This window comes from Erpetoichthys calabaricus, chromosome 14 (assembly GCF_900747795.2).
Source record: "Erpetoichthys calabaricus chromosome 14, fErpCal1.3, whole genome shotgun sequence".
NCBI classification, from domain to species: Eukaryota; Metazoa; Chordata; class Cladistia; order Polypteriformes; family Polypteridae; genus Erpetoichthys; species Erpetoichthys calabaricus.
Window position 1 is genome coordinate 23,106,065 of NC_041407.2, and position 27,106 is coordinate 23,133,170.

General features: G+C 40.9%; 1 protein-coding gene across 1 annotated transcript in view; it reads left to right on the plus strand.

The window, feature by feature from the left end:
- dgke (diacylglycerol kinase, epsilon) overlaps positions 1 to 27,106 on the plus strand; it is a 521,693-nt gene that overhangs the window by 12,915 nt on the left and 481,672 nt on the right. Inside the window, 6 exon segments of the mRNA XM_028819192.2 lie at positions 1,105 to 1,264; positions 7,403 to 7,522; positions 9,571 to 9,714; positions 20,419 to 20,573; positions 20,675 to 20,726; positions 24,190 to 24,303. Of these exon segments, the coding sequence (XP_028675025.1) occupies positions 1,105 to 1,264; positions 7,403 to 7,522; positions 9,571 to 9,714; positions 20,419 to 20,573; positions 20,675 to 20,726; positions 24,190 to 24,303 (745 nt within the window).

The window sequence follows — 27,106 nt, forward strand, 5'->3', positions numbered from 1 at the left end:
GCCCTGGATGAGTGTGTTAGAAAGATGGACGGATGTTCTATAGTGAACAACATCCCGAGGCACTTTATGAGCACAGTTGTGTAGTCTAATTTTTCATACAGTGACTGAGTTTTGAAAACCGTCAGCTAACTTGTGGTTTGCAGTCAGATATCTCAGCACAAGACTACACAGCCTGCTTGTTGAAAGTAATTATAAAAAGATCACACCCCTTTTTAAATGTGTCTTCATAATTACCTGGAAATAAAATAAAACACATTAATATTTCATTCATTCATGCATTCATTTTGTAAACTGCTTATTTTAATTTAAAAATCCTAAACTACGCCTTTTATGTGAAAACAGTGTGTTGTAGATCACGGATACAGTACAGGCTCTTGCACCAAATTCAGTTGCAGCACACATTCACTTTCTCTCAAAGATCCTTTTACCCTCCACTTTCTTCTTCTTCTTTCGGCTGCTCCTGTTAGGGGTTGCCGCAGCGGATCATCTTCTTCCATATCTTCCTGTTCTTGTCATCTTGTTCTGTTACCCCCATCACCTGCATGTCTTCTCTCACCACATCCATAAACCTCCTCTTAGGCTTTCCTTATTTCATCTTGCCTGGCAGCATCTCCTCTGTACATGTCCAAACCAACACAATCTCGCCTCTCTGACTTTGTCTCCCAACCGTCCAACTTGAGCTGACCCTCTAATGTACTCATTTCTAATCCTGTAGGCCCTGATCTCACCTCACTGTTAATGTCAGTTGCACCAGCCAGGATGAAACCGATACACTTAGCAAAGATAAGGATCTGCTTAGTAGATCTTCTTTCAAGTTAAACTGTGGTTAATAAGTACTGTCTGTTTTCCTCATTTCATCTCATTGTTTAGCTCCCAAAACTCTGTTTTTACAGTGTCTATAAAAATGATCACCATTTCAGATGTCTTCATACTTTATTTTTCTACAACATTGAATCACAGGGGATTTAATTTGGCTTTTTTTACACTAATCAAAAGAAAAAAGACGCTATAATGTCAAAGGACAGTGACCCAAAAATGAGGACACACTGCACAGATAGCAACATTAGATGAAGGTCCTCAGGCTTATATTTTTTTTCATTACAGGTGCATTTGGTGCCAGGTGACCGTCCATGATGACTGCAAGCCGTCTCTGCCGGAGGGAGAGAAGTGTAATTTTGGGGAGTTCAGAAACCTGATCATTCCTCCGCATTATCTGCACAATGTGAACCAGCTGGGACGTGGGCAGCCAGAAGATTATGCCAAGGTGACTTCCCCATGCCAGTCCAGTGGATTGTGGCATGAAGTTGTTGACTTTTCGATTTATTTTCCAGTGTGTCAAAATTAATTATAGTGTAGCATGTCGTTTTTATACAGGTGATAATTTATGAACAGCCCTGGGAATACTGGAATGGGAATTAACACTGGAAGTGTGCTTTTTTTTGTTTGTTTGTTTTTATTGATTTTATTGAAATCACACAACATTCCATACAAATAAATCATTTTTTACAAAAATAAGATCGAGAACAAATCAACCCCCACACCTGAGAAAGAGAGCTAAGCCAGCAGAATAAAACGTAAAGCTAGTAAAAATAGATGAATTAATAACTGAAGAAAGATTAATGGAGAACAAAAAAAGGAAAACAAGGGGAGATAATCTGCTTCCTCAGTGCTTTAAGAGCTTATTCTAAAATATTATTGATTAGATCCTGCCAGGTTTTGAAAAAGTTCTGCACAGATCCTCTAAGTGCGAATGAGATTTTTTCCAATTTCAAATAGTATATAACATCAGTTACCCACTGACTTAGAAGAGGTGAGTTAGGATTCTTCCAGTTGAGCAAGATAAGTCTACATGCCAATAGTGCAGTAAAGGCCATTACAGTTTGTTTGTCCTTCTCCACTTTAAGCCCCTCTGTGAGCCCACCAAGCACAGCTATTAGTGGATTAGGAGGGATTGTGACCCCAAGGCTGTCTGAAAGGCACTTAAAGATTTTGGTCCAGAATGATGTTAAATTGGCGCAGGCCCAGAACATGTGGCCCAGTGAGGCTAGAACTTGATTGCAGTGTTCGCAGGTTAACTCTTGCCCTGGAAACATTTTGAACAATTTTAAATGAGACAGATGTGCTCAATATATAATTGTTAGTTGAATAATTGTATGCTTTGCGCATATGGAGCTCGAGTGAATTCTCCGCATTGCTACTTTCCCCTCCTTTTCTGAGATATTGAGTATGAGATCATTTTCTCACTGTCCTCTTGGATCTTTGAAATGGAGGAACTGTAAAATGGATTTATATATTACGGAAATGCTATCTGAGTCCTCAAGACTGATCAATATTTTTTCCGGCATAGAGGTAGGTGGGAGGTGAGGAAAATTGGGCAGGTTCTGTTTAACAAAGGTTTGAATTTGAAGGTAGTGAAAGAAATGTGTTTCTGGAAAGTTTAATTTGGAATGTAATTGTTTCTAGGATGCAAAGACGTTGTCTATGTGCAGATCTCTAAGTGATTTAATCCCAAATGTTTTCCAGGCATTAAAAACTGCATATGTTTGAGAGGGTGGAAAAATGTGGTTCTCGTGCAGAAGTGCCACCGATAAAATCTTCTCCATCTTAAAATACTTCCTACATTGGTTCCATATTCTGATTGTGCGAAGCACAATTGGGTTGTTAGTATATTGGTGATAAACTTGCATTTATTGGGGTGCAAAGCAAAGAATATAAAGAGGAACTGCAGGATTTTATTTCTATTGCGAACCAAGCCTGTGTCTGTTCATTTTTTTGTGTCAATATCCAGGTTTTTATAGCTTGTATATTTTCTGCCCAGTAATAAAATTAATTGAAAGTGTTCTTTTATAGTATGTAGTATGCTTTGTGTTCCTTTATATTTTTATCTTTATGGATAATTCCAAATTGTTTCCTGTCCACTTTGAGTTATCTATATACTAAAAGGCTAACAGGTCAGGGCTGGACACTGAGTTTGCCTACTTATACTCAGTCAGAGCTCAAGATACTATGTTTTAAAAACCTTATTTTCTGACACCTGGCAGAAAAGCATCCGAATTTGAATTGCATTTATATTATTAAGTTAATTAACCTCCTTAGCATTAGGTTTACCCCAGGAAAAAATGAGCCAAAAACATTGATTTTTATTTTTTCCGACAAGAAAACAACGTTGTCACGTGTAACTGAGACATGCATTTGTGTTGACTTTTTGGTGTTTACAGTAGAAAGGGTATGTCTAATGTCCATTGCTGTACTGATGCAGATTTAATACACATCCTTCATGTGGCATGTTTTAAAGCAGTCATCAGCACACAGACCGATGTTGTAGTCCAGACAGAAGAAGCGCGTTTCTTGCTTGCTCATGAGAGGGTAGAGTGTCACTTCCTGATCCGCACGATCGATGCTACACTCGTGTTATTGCAGGCTACCACAGTGCAAGACTTGGTGACTTCCACGTTTCCCCTGACATGAACCTTGACAGTTGCCACATTGTGAACAGTGCGTAGTGGGCTAATGTTTTGCTTCTCCTTGCACTTGGTTCCCATTATTTTGCCTTTTTGTCACACAGCCACTGTCAGACCATGCTGAAGCTTCATAGAACCAAATTCACTGGGCATGTCATGGCGGTTTGATTGTACAGCTCCATATCATGCATCAGTTTCACTTTCTGTATTAACCTCTGCTAACCAATTCACATTGTCATCACTATCGCTCAATTTGGGCAATGATTCAGTTTTAGTTCATTCATGGTTTTTCAGTGCCATTGGGTTTTTAGTTGGAGGCTCTGCCTCATTCATGAATATTGATGAGTTACCTCAGAGTGGCAAAAACACATTTTTTTTGCAGCATGATGTTGTGTCGTCCACTAGATGGCAGCAGAATACTCTCCCACTCCCTCTATTCCAGCTTTAAAATGTAAAGCTGATCATTACATGTCAGCCTGAGTCTGACTCGTGGTTCACTGTAATTGCATAGTGCTGCCCTCGATAATATCACAGGATCAAACTGGATTTATTAAAGGCCGACATCTATCTTCAAATTTCCGATGCTTGTTTAATGTTATATATTCACCAGCAAAATCAAACACCCCAGAGATATTACTGTCATTAGACGCAGAAAAAGCATTTGATATGATTGAATGGAATTACCTTTTCACTGCATTGGAGAAATTTGGGTTTGGCCCGAATATTTGTGCATGGATCAAACTACTGTATACCAATCCAGAAGCTTCAGTTTGTATTAATAACATTTGCTCAGACTACTTTAAGCTAGAATGTGGTACCAGACAAGGATGTCCCTTGTCGCCACTGTTTTTTGCAATCGCTATTGAACCACTGGCGGTTCACTGCCGAAATTCTTATCAGATAAAGGGGATTGTCAGAGAAGGACTGGAACAGAAAATTTCTCTATATGCAGATGATATGGTCTTGTATATATCAGACCCAGAAAACACTGTCCCTGCTGTTTTAATAGCACTAACAGAATTTCAAAAGATATCTGGTCTTTGAATTAATCTGAATAAAAGTATACTCTTTCCAGTGAATTCACAAGCATATAATATTAGATTAGACACCCTACCTTTTACCATAGCAGATCAGTTTAAATACCTAGGGGTAAATATCACAAGTAAACATAAAGCTCTTTATCAACAAAATTTTGGCGTCTGTATGGAAAAAATTAAGCAAGACTTGCATAGATGGTCAACCCATCATCTCACTCTAGCCGGAAGAATTAACATTGTTAAGATGAATATCCTTCCTAAACTTCTCTTTTTATTTCAAAACATTCCAATATATATCAATAAATTGTTTTTTAAACAGTTAGATTCAACAATAACCGCATTTATTTGGAACTCAAAACACCCACGTATCCGAAGAGCGACCCTACAAAGACCTCAGGCAGAAGGTGGCATGGCTTTACCTAATTTTCAGTTTTATTACTGGGCAGCAAACATACAAGCCATAAAAACCTGGACACAAATAAATGAACATACACAGGCTTGGTCCGCAATAGAAGTAAAATCCTGTAGTACTTCTTTATACTCCCTGCTCTGCTCTCCAATAAATGAAAGTTATCGCAAATATACTTATAACCCAATTGTGCTTTACTCACTCAGAATATGGAACCAAATTAGAAAGCATTTTAAGATGGAAAATCTTTTATCGGTGGCACCTCTGCAAGAAAACCACCTCTTTCAACCTTCGCAAGTATATCCAGCTTTTAATACCTGGAAATGTTTTGGGATTAAAATGCTCAGAGATCTTTATATAGACAACATATTTACATCTTTTGAACAATTATGTTCAAAATTCAACCTCCCAGCTATACATTTCTTTTACTATCTTCAAATTAGAAATTTTGTTAAACAGAAATTGCCCGATTTCCCCCACCTTGCACCCTCCACAATGCTGGAAAAAATACTGCTCAATTTCGAGGAAACAAACACTATTTCCGCAATATATAAAATCTTATTAGAGTCCCTACCTTTCAAAGATGCAAGAGGACATTGGGAAGAAGATCTCTTAATCAGTATATCAGAAAAGGAGAGGAAGGTAGCAAAGCAGAGAATTCACTCGAGTTCTATATGCGCAAAGCATAGAATTATTCAACTTAAAATTATATATCGAGCTCATCTGTCTCGCTTAAAACTGTCCAAAATGTTTCCAGGGTAAGATCCAACCTGCAAACGCTGCAACCAAGCTCCTGCCTTACTGGGTCACATGTTCTGGGCCTGCACCAAACTAACATCATTTTGGACCAAAATTTTTAAGTGCCTTTCAGACAGCCTTGGGGTCTCAATCCCTCCTAACCCATTAACAGCTGTGTTCGGTGTTCTTCCAGCTGGACTTGAAGTGGAGAAGGATAAGCAAACGGTGATTGCATTCACTACACTTTTGGCACGCAGACTTATTTTGTTAAATTGGAAGAATCCTAATTCTCCTCTGATAAGTCAGTGGGAAACCGATGTTTTATATTATTTGAAATTGGAAAAAATCAAATTCTCAGTTAGAGGATCTGTACAAAATTTTTTCAAAACCTGGCAGGATTTAATCAATATTATTTTAGAATAAGAGAAATAACTATTACCGCATTTAACTCCCTTCTCCATCTCTTATTTACATAGATATTTACTTCTCCCTTTCTTTTGTTTAATGTTGTCTCATTAAAAAGCCTTAAGCAATTTTCCTTTAGCTAAGCTCTCCTTCTCAGGGGTGGGGTTTGATTTGTCTTCAAATTTGTTGGGTTATAAATTGATCTGTTTGTATGGAATGATTACAATGAAAATTAATAAAATAAAAAATATTAAAAAAAAAAAGAATTCTGAGCCAGAGTCACACTCAGGGTTTATGCCAATGATTAAAGAAACAAGTGTACACTGCAAACAGGACTGTTTTGGCATCCACATTCCATTCATCGGTAGCTATAAAATTTGAAATACATAAATAACTCGACCAAAAAGCAAGGTAGGTGTTAGGATTTTTATTTTACCTTATTTTCAATTCACAACAAATGTGCCTGGGAGAGAATAAACTTACGGATTACTTCATTTTGCACAAAGCAATGCCTCAGGATCACACTGTAACAAGCCAAATGGACATCATATCGATCAAAGAGGTGTAAAGTGGCACCATTAGCTTTTACTTTTCATTTGCTTTTTCAAGATTTGTTGGGAGTTACTTATAGTATTATTAGCTCCTAACTGGCACGTCCAGTACCAAATATTTTTCCTGCATTGCATTTTGAGTTGACTTCTTGGTTATAGTTTTTGATGTTGTTAGACGAAGCTTGACCATAGGAAGTGTGGTTTTGAAAAGATTGTTGTGACAAGAAACACTTGCTGAGTCTACATGGCAGAGTGGTGGCTCTGTGCCTAAGGATCTGCGCTGGTATCTGGAAGGCTGCCAGTTCAAATCCATTTACTGCCAGAAGGGATCCTACTCCTTGAGCAAGGCCCTTAACCTGAAAATTGCCCCAGGGGTGCCATACAATGGCTGATCATGTGCTCTGAACCCCAAAGGTCATGTGAAAGGACAAATAACAAAGTGTAACAATAAAGATCAATTATTGAGACTTACTAAATATTTTTCTAAAAGCTATTAAAGGTGCTTGTGATATTTCAACATGGACAGACTGATTTTTTTCAGCATTTGTCTAACAAATTGTCCTGAAAACACTGACAGGTAAGCCATAGTGTAACTTCAAAATACCTTAAGCCCATGTTGCATTCCATGACTTCCAGTCATTGGGCAGTTGCTGGTCTTGTCGCCAGACCATGTTCATTTATATAACTGAAAATCGCTGGGCATTTCTTCTTCTTCTTCTTCTTTTTATTCTTATTCTTCCTCCTCCCTTAGATGAATTACCATTTTCTCTTACCATTTCCCATTTTCTCTTTTACTTGTAGTTGGCATCTACCTGTGGTCCTAACTGGACACCACTTATTGTCTTAGCCAACACGCGCAGTGGAAATAACATGGGAGAGGAACTTCTAGGAGAGTTCAAAATGCTCCTCAACCCTCTACAGGTAAGCTGTACTGTAGTGAAGGTTCAACTTGCCTTTTTTTTGGGATACTTGACTTTTAAAACATATTCTGCTTCTTACAACACCTATAAAAAGTATTCACCAGCATTTTATTGTTCTACAACATTGAACCACACTGAGTTTAACACACTGTAAAGAAAACAAGGCCACATTACCTTCTAGTAGGAATGGATTCTAGACACTGGTAAATTGGATAATCAGTCACATATGTCTGGTTAAAATCCTAAATACTGAATTTCATAATGTTGTAACGGCCAACCCCTTACCCAGCCAGCAGCTACCTACCGAGACCTGTGGCCTGGATAAATTACTGAGATGAATCTTTATATATATATATATATATATATATATATATATATATATATATATATATATATATATATATATATATATATATATGGAAGATTGTGGGTTCGCTTTCCAGTCCCTCCCTGTGTGGATAGCGCTTTGAGTACCGAGAAAAGCACTATATAAATGTAATGAAATATATAGATATATATATATATATATATATAGATATATATATATATATATATATATATATATATATATATAGATATATATATATATATATATATAGATATATATATATATACATAATATATAATCTCAAGCCGTACCTCTAACATAATATTTTCCCCTCAATCGACGGTTTAAACACAAGCACACAAAAGCAGGTATGTCAAATAAGTGAATAAATATATTAAATGGAACACAATAACAAAACACTACTGCACATTCCCCACATAGCAAATATATATGTATATCCCTCCACCGAAAGCAGCAACGTGAAAACCCCACACATATACACAATAACAAACCCTCCCTTGCCCCTGTAACACATAACAAAACACAAATAACATGAATGGATGAATACGGAAATGACAATGATCGTGAACTTGAGTCTGGGTATATTACTGTCCTGAATATGGATGACTGAAAGAATGGATGTGTTTGAATCTCTCGGAAAATGGAACAATCTCACTGTGTTAGTCCTTGGCGTGTGGTGGATAATTACGTCCAACCCCGGGGTCTCTGGCGATGATTGAACTGAAGTAAATCCGGCGGAATGAAAAACAAACTGGATACAAAATCGCGATGTGAAAAATACCAGGTAATGGCGGTCCGTTCTCGTAAATTGAAAACTCCGTCTTTCTCCTTCCTTTTTCTCTTTTCCCTCCTGATTGTTTAAATAGTAAAGAGCCGGATGTAATTGATTGTGAACAGGTGCTTTCCATCTTGGGGCTGTGGTCTCTCTCCCTCATCCGTCCCCTCTGTATTTACGGGGACAACATTTACTGACGCACACATTATAAACAGCAAACGGGACGATGGAAACAAAAACACACTCAGCACAAACATTGAAAACACTATTACTATGTAGCCCCGCTTCAATCTTCTCCATGTAGCGTCCTATCTTTCATGCTGCTATTGCAGTAGTCATCAGGGTGTTAGTGTGTGCTGAAAGGCACTATAGGCACTTTCTCACCTTTTTGTTGAAAAATATCGAAAGGGGACCCTTTTTAAAATTGTCCCTACACAAATTCCACAGCAGCAATTATTTTTTGATTTCTTCATCATGCTTACAGAGTTTCAGAAGATCACCTTCTAAAAACTTACAAGGTTTGTGGTTGGTAATCAAATCAGACTAATTAGGATAAGCCATTAAGCGCGGAGCTCTAAGTAATCTGAACATTCCTGCCAACAGTTGACCTCAGGTATTGACTAAATCCCACCCTAAACCTCTTCCTGTAGTGGTCATGAGAGGTGGAGGGCATTGGGTGACACAGTATTCAGTAGCTTCTAAACCTTTCTTGCTTTGGTAAGTAGTTTGTAAATATGGCTGCCAACAACAATTTGTACTTGCATGAATTTCCATCTTCTCAACAGCAGAATTGGAAAGATGACAATTTGACACAAGGGATGAATTGTTGCCAGAGAGTAGCCTACTAACCCTAATGTCCTGGAAGTGATCAACCTCTACATCTGAGGTACTCTGTCATTCATATTTCTGTTGTTCATATTTATAGGTGTTTGACTTGACCAAACTGGCACCGATTAAAGCACTCCAACTCTGCACTATCCTTCCTCCGAATGGTGTCCGAGTCCTCATCTGTGGTGGTGATGGTACTGTAGGCTGGGTGCTGGATGCTATAGATGAGATGAGAATAAAGGTATGAACTATTTTTTTAATATATGGCAATTGTATAAAGCTTAGCTTAGGTGCTTACTGGATAGAAAATGGTCAAAACTGAGATGGCTATAGGTAGGTGGATCAGTAGGATGGGTAGTTGGACTCCATCCTAGGTGCAGTAGGAGTTACAGGTTTTTATTACATATTATTATAACCAAGCGCTAAGCTTGTTATTTACTGCTTTCTGTCTCTAGAGTTATGTAACATTTCTTCAGATTCCACCTACTCACGTGTTGTAATTTCAAATGTATCAAAAAGGAGATATGAATGTAAATTACATTCTTACACATACTACCATTTTAGACATGAAGGCTCCATTTCCCACACACACTGTGAAAAGAAATAATTTCACTCTGCCTCTGGGACTTGAATATAAATTTATCTAAACCATGGTAGAAGACAATAGTTTAGAATATCGGCAGAGTTTCTTTGCAGCCTTTGTCGATTTTCGTAAAGCGTTCGACTCAGCTGCCCTGTGGAACATCCTGAGGGTTCGCGGGATCCCCTCGAAAGGCTGCTGGATATATCATGGCTGGCCTGTACACTGGTACTGTGAGTGCTGAGCAGAGTGGAGGCAGAACCTCTGTGTTTTTCCCAGTTGACACTGGGATTCATCAGCTGTGTGTTTTTGCTCCTACTCTATTCAAGGCTTGTATGGACTATGTGGAGGGAAAGGTTGTGGGGTCCAGCGGCTATGGGTTATCAGTTGGTGAAGAAAGATTCACTGATCTTGATTTTGCTGATGATGCAGTGATCTTCGCAGAGTCAATGGAGGCTGTGATCGGGGCGCCCGAGAGGCTGAGTGAGGAATCTGAGTGTTGGGCTTGCGAGTGTCCTGATAAAAACCAAAATCCAGGCCTTTAATGACCACTTGGGCACAGCCATCAGCAACGTGTCTGTCTACGGAGAGAGTGTCGACCTCATCAAGAGGTTACCTCAGCAGCAGCATTCATGTCTCTGGTGACTCTTCCTATGAAGTCAGTAGACGGATTAGGAGAGCGTGGGGGGTCGTGAGGTCACTGAAAGGGGTGTGTGGCGCTCCCGATATCTTTGCAAAAAGATGAAGGTCCAAGTCTTTAGAGTCCTGGTGCTTCCTGTTTAGCTATATGGCTGTGAGACATGGACACTCTCCAGTGACCTGAGATGAAGACTGGACTCCTTCGGTGCTGTGTCTCTTCAGAGAATCCTTGGGTACCGCTGGTATGACTTTGTGTCGAATGAGCAGTTGCTTACGGAGTCCCAAATGAGGCACATCACCCGGATTGTGTGGGATCATCAGTTATGATACTACGGCACTGTGGCCATGTAGCACAATCCTAATTGTCGAGGACCTGAGCGGCTGGACCAGGCCAAGGGGATGCACACATAACATCTGGCTGCAGCAGATAGATGGTCATTTTGAGGGGGTGGGACTGGACTGCATGTCTGCCTGGGGGGTTGCCAACCAGAATGCCGAGCTGTTTTATCTTGTGGTGGGTGTGGCAACGTGCTGTACCAGTGCAGGCTCCCCAACCTGACCTGACCTGACATCCATCCCATTCATGTTATAACCTGCTTATTCAGTTCATGGCCAGTGCCTATTCCAAGGAGATGGCACCAATAGTTTAATTCCATTTGACAATCAATGCAAAGAATTCCAGCATTCTAAGATGCCTGTATATGATTTTGTAAATGCAATATAAATATATGACAAGATATAATATATATATATATATATATAGAGAGAGAGAGAGAGAGAGACATGGCTAGCTGGCAGGTCCTCTCCCCACCTTGAACCTGTCCAGTTCCTGCCACCATTATCTCGTTCTCCACTTAGAGATGGGTGGGGTGGGTTTCTGCCTGTCAGCCTCTCTCTACATGCCTGACCTTCAGTCATGACATATCGGTGGTTTCCAGCTTGCTAAGAAAAATAAAAAATATACAGGTACAAGTCTTTTTGTGATTTAACTCTTGCTATACTAAAATGCACTATGATATAATGCTTATTTTCATATATGCTCGTGATTCTCTTTGAATATATGCAAATCATCAACTTTAAGAATATACTTTTCTATATGGGTGGCACAGTGGTAGCACTGCTGCCACGCAGTTAGGAGACCTGGGTTCACTTACTGGGTCCTCCCTGTGTGGAGTTTGCATGTTCTCCCCGTGTCTGCGTGGGTTTTCTCGGGGTGCTCCACTTTCCTCCCACAGTCCAAAGACATGCAAGTTAGGTGGATTGGCGATTCTAAATTGGCCCTAATGTGTTGTTGGTGTGTGTGTGTGTCCTGCAATGGGCTGGCGCCCTGCCCGGGATTTGTTCCTTGCCTTGTGCCCTGTGTTAGCTGGGATTGGTTCCAGCAGACCCCCATGACCCTGCGTTGGGATATAGCGGGTGGACAATGACTGACTGTTTGGGTGCCCATCTTACACAAAATACGGTAGCCCAAGTCATCATGCACGATGGCATGTGCAGATCCATAGTTGATATCCAAATGTGCAGCAACAGTGGACAACGTAATCCATCGGTCTTCTCTGATGGTCGACTAGATCAAAGCTTCGTCGGTTACACTTTAAACCTTTCTACCCATTTAGAAACTTTTTGTTGAGTCAGGCTGTTTTCACTTCCATACCGAGCCAACATCCTTCTGTGACTTTCAGCAGGTTTCACTCCTGATTGCCTTTGCTTTATGATTTACTCTTTTCAATAAAATGTACTGACTTACAAGCAAACAAATCTGTCCATGAATTTTCCAACCTGCATGCCTAGTTCAGGGTCCTGGGAGCAAAGACGTTTTTCCAGAAGCACTGCACACAAGGTCATATTTAACCCAAGATGGGCCCCCATTCAATCAGAAAGCATGCAAATGAAAAAGAATGTGAAAATCGATATAAGATTGTTTTATCTTGGTAGAGTAATATATATTGCTCTACTTTCCCCTGTTGTATTATTAAGATGTATCCTTTGATGAGCCTCTAATCTCACAGACTTACCACTGTTTATAAGGTATTGTACCATATAACTTCTCCCCACCTTCCCTTCTATATCTATAACCTCAGGCAATTAGGTATAGTAAAAAAGACAAGCAAGAGTTAAGTTACCATTTAAACAATGTATGATTGGTAATATTCATAAATAATAACAATATGCAAAGTACGCTTGAATATTGGCAACCATACAACCTGATTAAATGGTGATGTGTAGTTTCAGGTGGCACACAGACTTGTTAGTTATTTAAAAACCAGCAAGCCCGCGATTCTCGAAAGAATCACAAATCCAAGAATGGCAATCACTTTCTGTTCCCTCCGATACTTGGAGGGATGAAATATCATGGAGGGTGGGTGCGTCCTGGGAAAGTTCATTTAATTAAATAAACATATTTGTACTAAAGCGGTTTCTTTTTGGAGCTGTGACTCAGTTGAAGGCGCCTTCGTTTATTGTTTTTAGCCATGCAGGCTCGTGTTTGTTTTTCTATGGCTGTGTCGTCAGCGAGAAGTTGTTTGCTGACAGTGGCAGATTCGCGTGCTGAAGTGGCCATGGCGGCGGACCCGGGCATGGAGGGCTACATTACTAAACGAACGTGGTATATGTGGTGGTGTGGGCTGTCGCGTTTGGGCGGCTGTACAACCTGGTGTGCACGCTTCGCCTCAGGTTTAGTTTACAGGTCGTAGCCATGGTAAAGTTTTCATTTAATTAAATAAACATATTTGTACTAAAGCAGTTTCTTTGTGTGGGCACCTTCGTTCATTCTTTTTATCCATACGGGCTCATTTACAGGTCGTAGCCATATGGGCTTGTGTTTGTATTTAGTTGAACTCTTTCATTGTGGAGCCGTGACGTCTTTGCTTCTGGTGTGTCTGAAGTGTGTCGTAGGGGCCTCCGTGTATTGTGTTTATCTATGCGGTCTCGTCTTTGTTGTTCAGTGGCTGTGTCGTTAGGTAGAAGTCGTTTACTGTTAGGAAGCATACTCCAACTTACACACACTGAGTAGTGGCACAGTGGATTATTCGTTTTGGATCTGTGCCTCTCTTGCATGTAGTGTTTCAGAAATGCGTTGTAGGCGCCTTTGAGCTCTGTGTTGTTGGAGCTGTGACTCCTTTGCATCCGCTGTTTCAGAGGCGCGTTGTAGGCACCTTCGTTCATTTTGTTTATCCATACGGGCTCGTTTTTGTATTTTTGTTACTTGAGGAGTTTCGTTTTGGAGCCATGGCTTCTTCGCTTGTGGTGTTTGTGAAGCGCGTGGTAGGCACCTCCGTTTATCGTTTGTACCCATGCGGTCTCGTTTTTGTTTCTCTGTTACTGAATTACCGTTATGTGATTCAAACATGCCACACAGACCGCTGGCACATACATACTACTGACTCTGGGAGGCCGCTGCGTTTGACTGTGGGTTGTGGTGTTTGGGCGGTGTTTGGGCGCCACCTACTGACTCTGGGAAGCCGCTGCGTTTGACTCTGGGGCGCCGCGGCGCACTGCGCATGCGTATCGGTGCCTCCGTGCATAAATTAAAACTGTGGTTTAGTAATATAGATGTCTCTAGTTAAAGCATCATTCAGCTTACTTCAGAACATGCTGCATTGCCTGCCTCAATATGGCTGCCGAGTTGTGCTCTCCATTGTGTTCTTCAGTTCATGGTGTGATGCTCTTCATCAGTTTGGTAAGAGAGATATGCTTCTTCGTGATCAGAGATTAGTAAGAGAGAGAGAATGTGGTTGAACAAGCAGATTTATAGATTCTCTGTCCAACCCCTACAGCCAATAGGACACCGTGATACTTAAAGCTTCTGATAGAAGCCAATTCCAAACAGCCATGCCAATCTTAACACCTGCCATCCCCCAAAACCATATGTTAAGGTAACCTGGCTTCCTTGCGGGTTTTGAAAGACTTTAGCAGAGAAATACTCGCCAAACTGGTTTAAGGCACCCCCCCCCATCTCTGTCGTAAAATTCAAAGAGACCCATTCCTAAAGGGGGGGGGGGGTAAACACTCATTAATTTAACACTAAATTACATTGCTTTGCCTAAATTACAAATAAAGACATACTTCTTTTGCATATTTATCAAGTTATATGCAAAATCTTACATCACAACAAATGATATCTTAGTTAAAACCGTGCTTGGAAATGTTATGCTCTCTCTCTTCTCCTCCTGGCCTGAGCATGAAGTAATAGCCTTTGGTCTTCATTTTTCACGCAGACCCATGCTGTAATACGAGTTGGAGGAGAACAAACAAATAAGTTGCCCTTGATGAGCGGAGTGTCAACTCACACACACAGTATAAAGTTTAAGACAGAAATTTGTGAAAAGCGATCTCTGCTGACACACTTTCAGCCTGACAGGTGGAACACCTTGAACTGGCAAAGGTGTCTGCGCAACACAGGAGAGCTCCTTTGGTAACCAAGGTGTTCCCATGACAACAAGTAAAATGCAGCACTTGTTATTAAAATGTTGGGAACAAACAGAGTAGTATGTACCAACAATCAGTGCAAATGCAAATGACATGAGACATTAATCCCTTTCAGAGGTCACAGAAGTGTCAAACGCCTGGGCGCAAACTGAAAAGCCAGTGGAAAGCTATTTAAACATACAAAGGGCCATTTTAGGATCTTTAATCAACCTAAACAGAAGTAAAAAGGTGGAGTACTCAAGCAGAATCAGGGATATCACGCAGAGACTATACACGGGACAGTGACCAGGGCTTAGGAGTCACGTCTATGAGGCAGCAGCTCTAACCACTGCACCACCATGCTCCCCAAGTAAAATATTACAAGCTATAAGAGCGTCTTTTAAAAAAAAAAAAACACACAAGTAAATAAATAAAGAAAATGCTGTATTTTATTCACTAGCAGACATTAATAATAATAATAATACATTTTATTTATATAGCACCTTTCCCATGCTCAAGGCACTTACAGAATATAATAAAGAACAGCAACGTATACAGTATATTGTATTTTTGTGTCAAATGTCAAACCATTGTGGGTCACGATGTCCTTTGATTTTTCCTAAATTATACTGCCAGATATAAAATCAAAATGATTTTGGGGACTTGTGAACACAAGGAATTCCATTTTGTTGTTTGTTTTTTGTGTTTCCTTTAAACATTTTACCCTCATTTTCACTGCCATTTTATGGATCATTGCATGTTTCCTTATTATGGAAATCCCGCCCATGATAAAGTGAGACTGCACGATTATTGATGTCATCATGTGTGACAGTATAAACGTCACCGTTTTACCTTTTCAGTCGAGTATGTGCGATTTCCTTTCTGAGTCTGTGTTTCAATTCTGCTTATTATTTTTAACTACCATTTTCAGTTAATGCTATGTTAACTCCAGAGGAGTTGTGGTATTATATAAGGAAGTTGGGAGTGGCAGAGAAGTATGTGAGAGTGGTACAGGATATGTATGAGGGAAGTGCGACAGTGGTGAGGTTTGCGGTAGGAGTGATGGATTCATTCAACGTGGAGGTGGGATTACATCAGGGATCAGCTCTGAGTCCTTTCTTATTTACAACTAGCCGTCCCCATAGTAGTGAAACAGGCCAAACTTTAAAAATCAATAAACAAACAGGTATCGGTAGCTAAGCGGAGGCAAGGTCCACTCCAACACATGGCCAGAGGTAGAGCGATTTGAACGGAGGTGGTGCGTGAGTGAGGAGGGCCCCACCCGGCCCCCCACTCTTGATGTCATGCTTCCCCCTCCCCTCGGCCCGCAGCCTCCGTCTCGGATTAACACGAATAAATCGCTCCTGCAAGCAAACTATGATACTTAGCGCAATGAGAGAAGTCACAAAATCAACCGGAATGTTCAAGCAAATTATAGAAAAAAACCCGATCAAAATCCATTAAGTAGTTCTCTCATGAAAGTGGACAGACAGACAGAGACGTTGGATTTTATATATAAAGAGATGGTGATGGACAGGTTGACAGACGAGATTAGACAGGAGTCCCTGTGGACTATGATGTTTGCTGATGACATTATGATCTGTAGTGAGAGTAGGGAGCAGGTTGAAGAGACCCTGGAGAGGTGGAGATCTGCTCTAGAGAGGAGAGGAATGAAGGTCAGTAGGAACAAAACAGAAAACGTGTGTAAATGAGAGGGAGGTCAGTGGAATGGTGAGGATGCAGGGAGTAGAGTTGGCGAAGGTGGATGAGTTTAAATATTTGGGATCAACAGTACAGAGTAATGGGGATTGTGGAAGAGAGGTGAAAAAGAGAGTGCAGGCAGGGTGGAATGGGTGGGGAAGAGTGTCAGGAGTGATTTGTGACAGACGGGTATCAGCAAGAGCGAAAGGGAAGGTCTACAGGACAGTAATGAGACCAGCTATGTTATATGGGTTGGAGACCAGAAAGCAGGAGACAGAGCTGGCGGTGGCAGAGTTAAAGATGCTAAGATTTGCATTGGGTGTGACGAGGATGGAGAGAATTAGAAATGAGAACATTAGAGGGTCAGCTCAGGTTGGACGGTTGGGAGACAAAGTCAGAGAGGCGAGATTGCATTGGTTTGAGCATGTGCAGAGGAGAGATGCTGGGTATATTGGGAGAAGGATGTTAAGGATAGAGCTGCCAGGGAAGAGGAAAAGAGGAAGGCCTAAGAGAAGTTTAATGGATGCAGTGAGAGAAGACATGCAGGTGATGGGTGTAACAGAGCAAGATGCAGGAAGCAAGATATGGAATAAGATGATCCGCTGTAATGACCCCTAATGGGAGCAGCCGAAAGGAGAAGAATAAGATTTTTAGTTAAGGCTATGTCACGTTATGCAGTTTTCCCTAGTGATTTTCATTTGTAGCCTTCGTGGACATAATCTTAGAGTTCAGGAGGCAGTTGAAGGTCAGTCACGTAATGTGACATACTCCACAACTCACTCCATCTAGTCCATGACAGGTTTGTTTTTTGTCTTTAGTTGTAAGGGCAGCTCTGAGTGCCAACAACCAATGTTCTGCTCATCTGGAAGTACAGTAAATTTTATGAAGCCTTGAGCAATAAGGAACACAGGTGTTTTGGACCTGACCAACAGAAGAGAAGCTCGTCTGTCTGATGTCTCATGTTCTACGCAGCATAACAGAATAGAACTTTAACAAAATAGAAACAACAACAACAACTAGGAGTCTCATAGTGTCACATCGGCTTTCGTGTTAGCAGTTCTGACAGTCTCTCTTTTTCTTTGCTCTCCCAGTTTATGACCTAGATTTGAATTTTGACTCTGCCTTCTCTTGCAGTCCTCCTCACAAAGTTATACTGACTACTGAATTTACAAGTTAGTACAGAGACATTAAAATCATTTTGTTTTGGTGGTGCTATGGTTTAGAGCTAGTGGAAGAATTAAGAATTAGGCTAAGTACTCTGAAACCAGCAAGGTCCAGCTCCTTCATTAAATATCCTTTCTGCCTGTCACGATTTATTGGTAATTTGCTACAGTAAGTCTTTGCCTTTTAAAAATCATCAAGGCTTCGTTTTGACATTTTTGGAGGCTAAGGAATTCAGTACTAACACTTATTTTTTATTTAGTTAAATTTTTCAAGATGTTTAAACCAAAATACAGTAAATTCTCTCTATCTGCGGATTCCATTCCAACTGATTCGCTTATCTGCTTATAAAAGTGTTGCATGTCTTGGGACACTCACTAATTGCGCCTATTCGTGGATAAGGTCCTTACTGTGAGTCGCAGGATCGGGGTGTGGAGTAGACTTCAGGGGTTGTATTTGTGTCCATGCACAGCCGAAAAAACAATTCCAAGAGACTTATCGTGCATGAGTGACACATGAGGTTGAGCAATAACAGGTCTGTGATGTCCTAGGAATGCCCACATCCTGCACTGAATGGTAAGACGTATGTCCACCCAGCACTGAGGGATGTGGGTGAGCCGTTGAGCTCCATTTGTGATGGGGACCAAAGCTTGCAATTTTTCCCCATAAGCGAGGAATTCCCAGTAAGTGTGGGTCATAAGCTCTCACTGATTAAGTCCTTGCTGTTTGTACCAACCGCTTGTCACTACTTCTGATTGGCTCATTTAGTGAGGTCCTTGGATCGGCCCTGCTGTGGTCCCTCCCAGTGTCTGGCGGAGTGCCTAGAAGACAATCAGACTTGACTATGGAGGAAGTAAAAGTGACAACCAGGTATCCATAGATGAACCAGTGGATGAAACAGTACCGAGACTCGAGGGGCTAGCTCTTCTATCCATCTGAAGGGACAGTCTGGCCTGAAGATGATAACATATCCAGCTGGATTGTTTTGTAAATTGCGGTCAAAGCCCCACATTTACTTGCAGGTCATATGAAAGGCTCTTGAAAACAAAGTCCTTTCAGATTTAGCAGTGACACTGGAAAACACAAGGTGTACACACATTGCAGTAGGCTATCACAGTTTCTCCACAACTCAGTTTTTCTGTTTCTTCCAGAGCTCTAGAATCCCACTTGTTTCTCAAATCTGGACAGCAATATCAAGAGTTTTCTAGTCAATTGGTGTCCTTTTTGCAACTGGGCAGTAAACTGAAATTTAATTATACAAATTGTGACACTCCAGATCATGGGACCATTTATTTTTTTTTATATAATGGCAGGTGGTGCTGGTAAAGATACAGACTGACACCGTGCAGCTGACAGGGAGACAGGATGTTAAGGAGGCACCCGCAAATTGAGATCCATGTGGCTGCTCCTTGTTAGTTGCGCCGGGAGTTAATTGAGTCAAGGCCTGCATCAGTTTTTTTTCTCATTTTGAGTTTTTTGGACATTCATTACAAAGTCAGTTGGAAGAGCAGGAGTCAGTTTTATTTGACAAGATGAAATCATCGACCCTGCAAAGGGATCGTAGCGGCAGGGGAGACCGCAGAACCAGATTGTGCTCTCCGGGTACCGATTTGGAGGTGACAGAGTAGGCTCCCTGTGGACCACCCGGAGGCTGCAGGAAAGGAGCAAGAAGGCACGCCAGGGCTGCTTAGTCAGAGCAGTGGAGACGGGTGAAGCCGTCGAGAGGTAAACTGTGGTCATTTTAGCCATGGAAGACGCGGCACTCAGAGGGAGTAAGTGAGGCACACAAGGAAGCACGTGAGCTTTTTCATTGGAAACGTGGCGAATTTAAGTGAGATGGTCACTGCATAGCGGGTAAGGATGTTGAACTGGTTTTAACTATTTATGACTTTCATTTTAAAGCACTGGGCTTATGAAAATCTATTTTTTGAAGATTTATTAACTGCACTTTGGACACTTGCTTTAAATAACCCTTTTGGACAATTTAAACCATGTTGTTGTTTCTCTTTCACCATTGGCCAATCCTCAGTTAGGAACTACTAGGGGGGCCGTGAAGACACTTTGGTGTCGGGTATACATCTCAGAGAGTGACCTCAGAGTTTAAAACTTACAGCTGCATTACTAATGCAAGAACACAATGAATAGCTGGCACTTACAGTATCTGTTCTTCAAAATGTAACATGCCCATCCATCTTTTAAAAAAAGACTCAAAATGGAGAGGACGTATGATTTTGGAGGCTTGCCTGATCATGTGTTGGTATTTTTAATGTGTTAATGTTGAATGCTTGCCTTTGTCTCGCTTTCTGTTTGGTTTAATAGATAGATAGATAGATAGATAGATAGATAGATAGATAGATAGATAGATAGATAGATAGATAGATAGATAGATAGATATTTTATTAATCCCATGGGATTTCTCTCAATACCCACGAATGCCAACCTGTTTCACTTCCTCAGGGCCATGAGCACATTCCTTACGTGACCATCTTGCCACTGGGCACAGGAAATGACCTTGCCAACTCTCTGGGCTGGGGTGCAGGCTATGCTGGTGAAATTCCCATCGAGGAGGTCCTTAGAAATGTTATGGATGCAGAGGCAGTCAAACTGGATCGGTATGTTTAGAGTTTACCCCATGCTTGCTTTATTTATTTATTTTTATTTAATAAACTGATTGAATTAAGATGCTTCCATGAATTTGTTCTCTTCTTTCTAGGTGGAAAGTACAAGTTACAAATAAGGGTTACTGCAGCTTCCGAAAGCCAAAGGTAAGTTGACAGACTGGCTAAGACTAGAACACTTCAGATATGTCCTTTTAATTGGTATTCGCCTATCAAATGGGTTTGCTGAGGTCTTCATCATCATTGGTACCCTGATTCAAAGCTGTCCACCTACACCTTTTCTTTGATAACTGAGATGTTGGGTTACCCTTTGTATAAGGTGGATGTTTTCTTCATTAATAAATATGTAGGTCTGTCTTCAAATGCAGAGTGGTGGCTTCTGAAGCTAGGGATCTGCACTGGTAATCGGAAGGTTGCCGGTTCAAATCCCGTAAACGCCAGAAGTGATTCTACTCTGTTGGGCCCTTGAGCAAGGCCTTTAACCTGCAATTGCTCTGTCCTGGGCATGGTGTTAACCTGCATCCATCCCTGCATGTAGGCTGTCCAACCTGCAGGGAAAAGCCTGGGGTTTGTGGCAGAATTGGCACTCCAGCCACTGTAAAAAAAAAAAAAAAACTCACACTGGTTCCACTCCATCTGAACTAGTGTGGTGCTGAAGTGTCACCCATTGCATGGCTGCATTTGGGTCCTAATCTGGGATCCTGAGGTGGTTTGTCATGTGGTGGGTGCAGCTATGCGCTGTATCAGCAAATGCTCTCTCTTTCTCGTCAAATGCACGTGTGTTTTTGTTGCAGCCTGAATTCATTAAATAGTGCCACCATACCAGTATTGAGTAGTAGGAGAAACAACATCTGTAGTTTCTTCTCTGTTGATTGTTCGGCTACAAGCCAAATATTCTTATCAAGGGCAAAAAGCTAACAGTGACTTTTACAGCACAATACTAGTAAAGATTAACTACAGCATGAAGTACAGTGGCATGCAAAAGTTTGGGCACCCTTGCTTAAAATGCCTGTTACTGTGAAGAGTCAGGTGAGCAGATGATGAACTGATCACCAAAGGGTGTAAAGTTAAAGATGACACATTTCTTTAATATTTTAAGCAAGACTATATATTTATTACCATCATTCACAGGAACAAAATACCAAAAAAATGAAAAGTGCCTGAAGGAAAAGTTTGGGCACCCAACATGGTCATTACTTAGTAAGACCCCATTTTTCAAGTCTCACAGCTTATCAACGCTTTGTGTAGCCTGCTAAGAGTCTCAGTTGTTACATGAGGGTGTTTTCGCCCATTCATCCTTGCAAAAGGCTTCTAATTCTGCAAGATTCTTGGGCCGTCTTGCATGCACTGCTCTCTTGAGATCAATCCACAGATTTTCAATGATAGATAGATAGATAGATACTTTATTAATCCCAAGGGGAAATTCACATACTCCAGCAGCAGCATACTGATACAAAAAACAATATTAAATTAAAGAGTGATAATAATGCAGGTATACAGACAGACAATAACTTTGTATAATTTTAACATTTAACCCCCCGGGTGGAATTGAAGAGTCGCATAGTGTGGGGGAGGAACGATCTCCTCAGTCTGTCAGTGGAGCAGGACGGTGACAGCAGTCTGTGGCTGAAGCTGCTCATCTGTCTGGTGATGATACTGTTCAGTGGATACAGTGGATTCTCCATGACTGACAGGAGCCTGCTCAGCGCCCATCGCTCTGCCACAGATGTCAAACTGTCCAGCTCCATGCCTACAATAGAGCCTGCCTTCCTCAACAGTTTGTCCAGGCGTGAGGCGTGATGTTTAGGTCGGAGGACTATGAGGGCCATGACAAAACCATCAGCTTTCACTTCTTGAGGTGCTCTATTGTAGATTTGGAGGTGTGTTTCGGATCATGACATTGTTGTAGGACCCATCATCCTCTTTTGAACTTCTACTTTTTTACAGATGGTGTGATGTTTGCTTCCAGAATTTGCTGGTTATTTGAATCCATTCCTCCCTCTATGAATAACATATTCCCTGTGCCACTGGCTACAACACAAGCCTAAAGCCTGATTGATCCACCGCCATGCTTAATAGTTGGAGACGTGTTCTTTACCTGCCATTCGGCTCCCTTTTTTCTCTAAACATACCTTTACACACTGTGGTCAAAAAGTTCCATTTTGACTTCATCAGTCCACAGGCCTTCCAAAATGCATCAGACATGTTTAGATGTTCATTTGCAACTTCAACCACTGAATTTTGTGTCTAGAACACAGGAAAGGATTTCTTCTGCTCATTCTACCATGAAGGCCCTATTTGTTCAGGTGTCGCTGCACAGCAGAACAGAGCACCACCACTCCAGAGGCTGCTAAATCTTCCTGAAGGTCTTTTGCAGTCAAACAGGGTGTTTTATTTGCCTTTTTAGTAATCCAATGAGACGTCAACTTGACCTCCACCGTTCCTCTTAACTGCCATCTCTTAATAACATTATGAACTGAGGAAACAGCTACCTGAAAACGTTTTGCTATCTTCTTGTAGCCTTTTTCTGGTTTGTGAGCATCAGTTCTTTTATTTTTCAGGGTGTTCAGCAGCTGCTTAGACGAGCCCATGGCTGCTGATTGTTGGACAAGGTTTGAGGAGTCAGAGAATTTATACAGCTTTACAAATTACATCACCTGGGGTTTCCTAACAATGACTGTGAACAAGCCATAGCCCTAATGAACTACTGTACAGACTCGCATATAAGTTGGTTCTTGAAAACCGAAAAATTGATCATAAAATCAGATCCGACTTATACACCTGTTCAAAAATACGATAGTTATTTTTTTTTTTTTTTTTTACATCTTCTTGCCTCCTCCAATGTCGCATCAGTTTCTCAGACACAGCGAATTTTGTTGCAGCAGCGCAGTTACCAATTTCTTTCACCACTTCAACAACTTTTTATTTAAAACCAGCTTCATATTTTCATCCGATTGAACGCTCCAGCATAGATAAGGGATGCTTTTACGATAAAAGTGTATGAGGGTGTGAGATACAAAAAACGAAGAACTGTGCAAACGTAACTTTGGAATAGTTCAGGTATTACCGTGTGGTCACGTAGGCACAATACATAGGAAAAAATGCCCGTGTGCTCTGTGGTTACTCTCTCAGGTGGGCGATAGCATATCATAATCTCTTGCACCAATAGTGTGAATTTTCCACATTCGACTTATAAGACGACATTATAAAATACCGGAAATTATATGGTAAAATCAAGCCCCGACTTATCCACGGGAGAACTTAAATGCGAGTATATACGGTAATTTAGGTCTGAGACCACCTTGTGAAAAGTTATCTGAGGCCTCATATATCTTAGGGTCCCAAACTTTTGCATTGTGTTCCTTTCCTTTGTTCACTGTACAATTGTGCAAAACAAAAACAATACACTAATTTTGCATAAAATGCTGAAAAGAAATGTGTCATCTTTGACCTTGCGCCTTTTGCTGATCAGTTCATCTTCTACTCACTTAGCACACAGCAACAGACATTTTAAGCAAGGGTGCCCAGACTTTTGCATGCCACTGTAAATAATGAAGGAAAAGAAAACCCAACTCTCAGAAAGTGCATGTTTTTTTTTTTTTTTTCACAGGTTCTTTCTATGAACAACTATTTTTCCGTAGGACCGGATGCTCTAATGGCTTTGAATTTCCACACCCACAGAGAGAAAACGCCATCCCTGTTTTCCAGTCGGATTTTTAATAAGGTAATAAAAGTAGGATATCGTGGTAGTTAAAGGCCCTGTCACATTACAAGACATTTCCAGTGATTTTGCAGTCATTGACTACGCTTTACATAATATTAGCGAGTCAGAGGCAGTCTAGCAGACCAAGTGACTTAGTCCAACCAGTGTGTGATTCCCCCTGACATTTAATTTTGTCTTAAATCGTAGTGTGTGTGCAAGAATTGAGAACCAATGATCGCTCCTCCATAAATACACTGCATAGACTGCAACTACAAGGAATAAGCAATATGGGCGTTTCAGAGCTCGCAAACAGAAGAGAGACTCAGGTGTCCCATGTTTTACTAGTGAGGGGTGCATGAAGCCCTGTCAAGCATTTTGAAGCTTCTTCCTGATTGTGCTTCGAAAATAGTGACATCTGGTGGTTTACTGAAATCATAGCAGCCATGAGCCCGATAGCACACAAGTACTTTTTGTTCTCATTGATTGCTTAGTGCAGTAAAACATTAAAAGCCCAAGAACACTCTGTGTTCATTTTGATCTTATAACAATCGTGTTATCGTTAGTCCCAAAGATGTACGTTGCTGCCATTATGAGAATCGTGCGTGTAGCACCACACCAGTGCTCACCTGCGACATGTGCCAAAGGCTCTTTTAGGTGGCTCAGTATCCTTAGAAAGAGCACCTGCTGGAATTATTTTGAGACGTTGGCAAGCTTGGCTCCCCTGCAGCTAAACTTTTCAAACTGTTTATTTGTATGATGGAATGCCAACTAATACCGCTGGCGACTCGTGGCCAGGCTGACATGCCTTGTCTGCACAATTACTATATTGATGTAAACAACAAAAATGCATTGGTCCTCAGCGAGGCACTACCTCTCATTATAAGCCACCACTGATTCATAATTATGTGACTACTTAATCAAGTCAGGGCGTATTTTTGCTGTAATGCATTATGAAAGAGTAATATTTTTACATTAGTGCTTGAGGAATAATTGTCCGAAAGGTTTAGGGACTGGGCTCCATAAGAAAGTTTAGAGCAGGGGTTCACAAAGTCGGTCCTGGGGGTCCAATGTGGCTTCAGGTTTTTGTTTCAAGCAGATTCATAATCAGGAACAACAACTGACAAAACTGATCTCATTTAATTAACTGGTATTTTTTTCTCTTATTTATAAGACATTTGGAAATAGTTCTGTTTTTGCTATAGATTTACAGTAAATACTTAAGTCTCTTTTGGTGATTTTATTATATTTAGCCCTTTCTCTGTGCAGTTCCCTCCTTTCATGGTATCCTAATAATGACAATTAAAATGAGCAGAGCAGACACCCAAGCAAACATCACTGAATTATTAAAGACTATCTTAGTGTCATACCCACTAATTAGTAAATAATGGATTAATGAAACAATTAGAGCACCTGGAAAGGTAGAATGAAAATCAAGATGGAAATATTGTTAAAAAGAAAAAAATACATTATTTACATATAACTACTTAGTACATTTTAATCAAAAAAATTTACCAAATTTAGTTTTGTAATTTCTATATTGTTCCCAAAACACAGAATCTTGGCAATAACAGTTCACTTAATTAGCCCAGGAGTGGCAGAGAAGTACGTAAGAGTTGTACAGGATATGTGCGAGGGAAGTGTCACAGTGCTGAGGTCTGCGGTAGGAGTGATAGATACATTCAACGTGGAGGTGGGATTACATCAGGGATCGGCTCTGAGCCCTTTCTTATTTGCAATGGTGATAAACAGGTTGACAGATGAGATTAGACAGGAGTCCCTGTGGACTATGATGTTTGCTGATGACATTGTGATCTGTAGCGATAGTAGGGAGCAGGTTGAGGAGACCCTGGAGAGGTGGAGATATGCTCTAGAGAGGAGAGGAATGAAGGTCAGTAGGAACAAGACAGAATACATGTGTGTAAATGAGAAGGTGGTCAGTGGAATGGTGAGGATGCAGAAGTAGAGTTGGCGAATGTGTATGAGTTTAAATACTTGGGATCAACAGTACAGAGTAATGGGGATTGTGAAAGAGAGGTGAAGAAGAGAGTGCAGGCAGGGTGGAATGGGTGGGGAAGAGTTTCAGGAGTGATTTCTGACAGACAGGTAATCAGCAAGAGTGAAAGGGAAGGTCTACAGGACGGTAGTGAGACCAGCTATGTCATATGGGTTGGAGACGGTGGCTCTGACCAGAAAGCAGAAGACAGAGCTGGAGGTGGCAGAGTTAAAGATACTAAGATTTGCATTGGGTGTGACGAGGATGGATAGGATTAGAAATGAGGACATTAGAGGGTCAGCTCAAGTTGGACGGTTTGGAGACAAAGTCTGAGAGACAAGATTGCGTTGGTTTGGACATGTACAGAGGAGAGATGCTGGGTATATTGGGAGAAGGATACTAAGGATAGAGCTGCCAGGGAAGAGGAAAAGAGGAAGGCCTAAGAGAAGGTTTATGGATGTGGTAAGAGAGGACATGCAGGTGATGAGTGTAACACAGCAAGATGAAGAGGACAGAAAGATATGGAAAAAGATGATCCGCTGTGGCAACCCCTAACGGGAGCAGCCGAAAGAAGAAGAAGTTGGATAACAGGTTCCACACTTCTAGACTCCAATGTTATTTCAATATCTTCTATGTATAAGATATGAGTGGTAGTTTCACATCCCCTTTTTGTAATATGTGGGGCAGCACAAAGCTTTGAAGCAGCCGGTGCTTCGGTGATGTCTGAAGCTTTGGATGTCATCCGTCAAGTGGTCGTAAAGCTCTGATGCAACCTTCGAAGCAGTGAGCATCGTTAAACTGATAAAAGCTTCAACAGCTCTGTGTCAAACA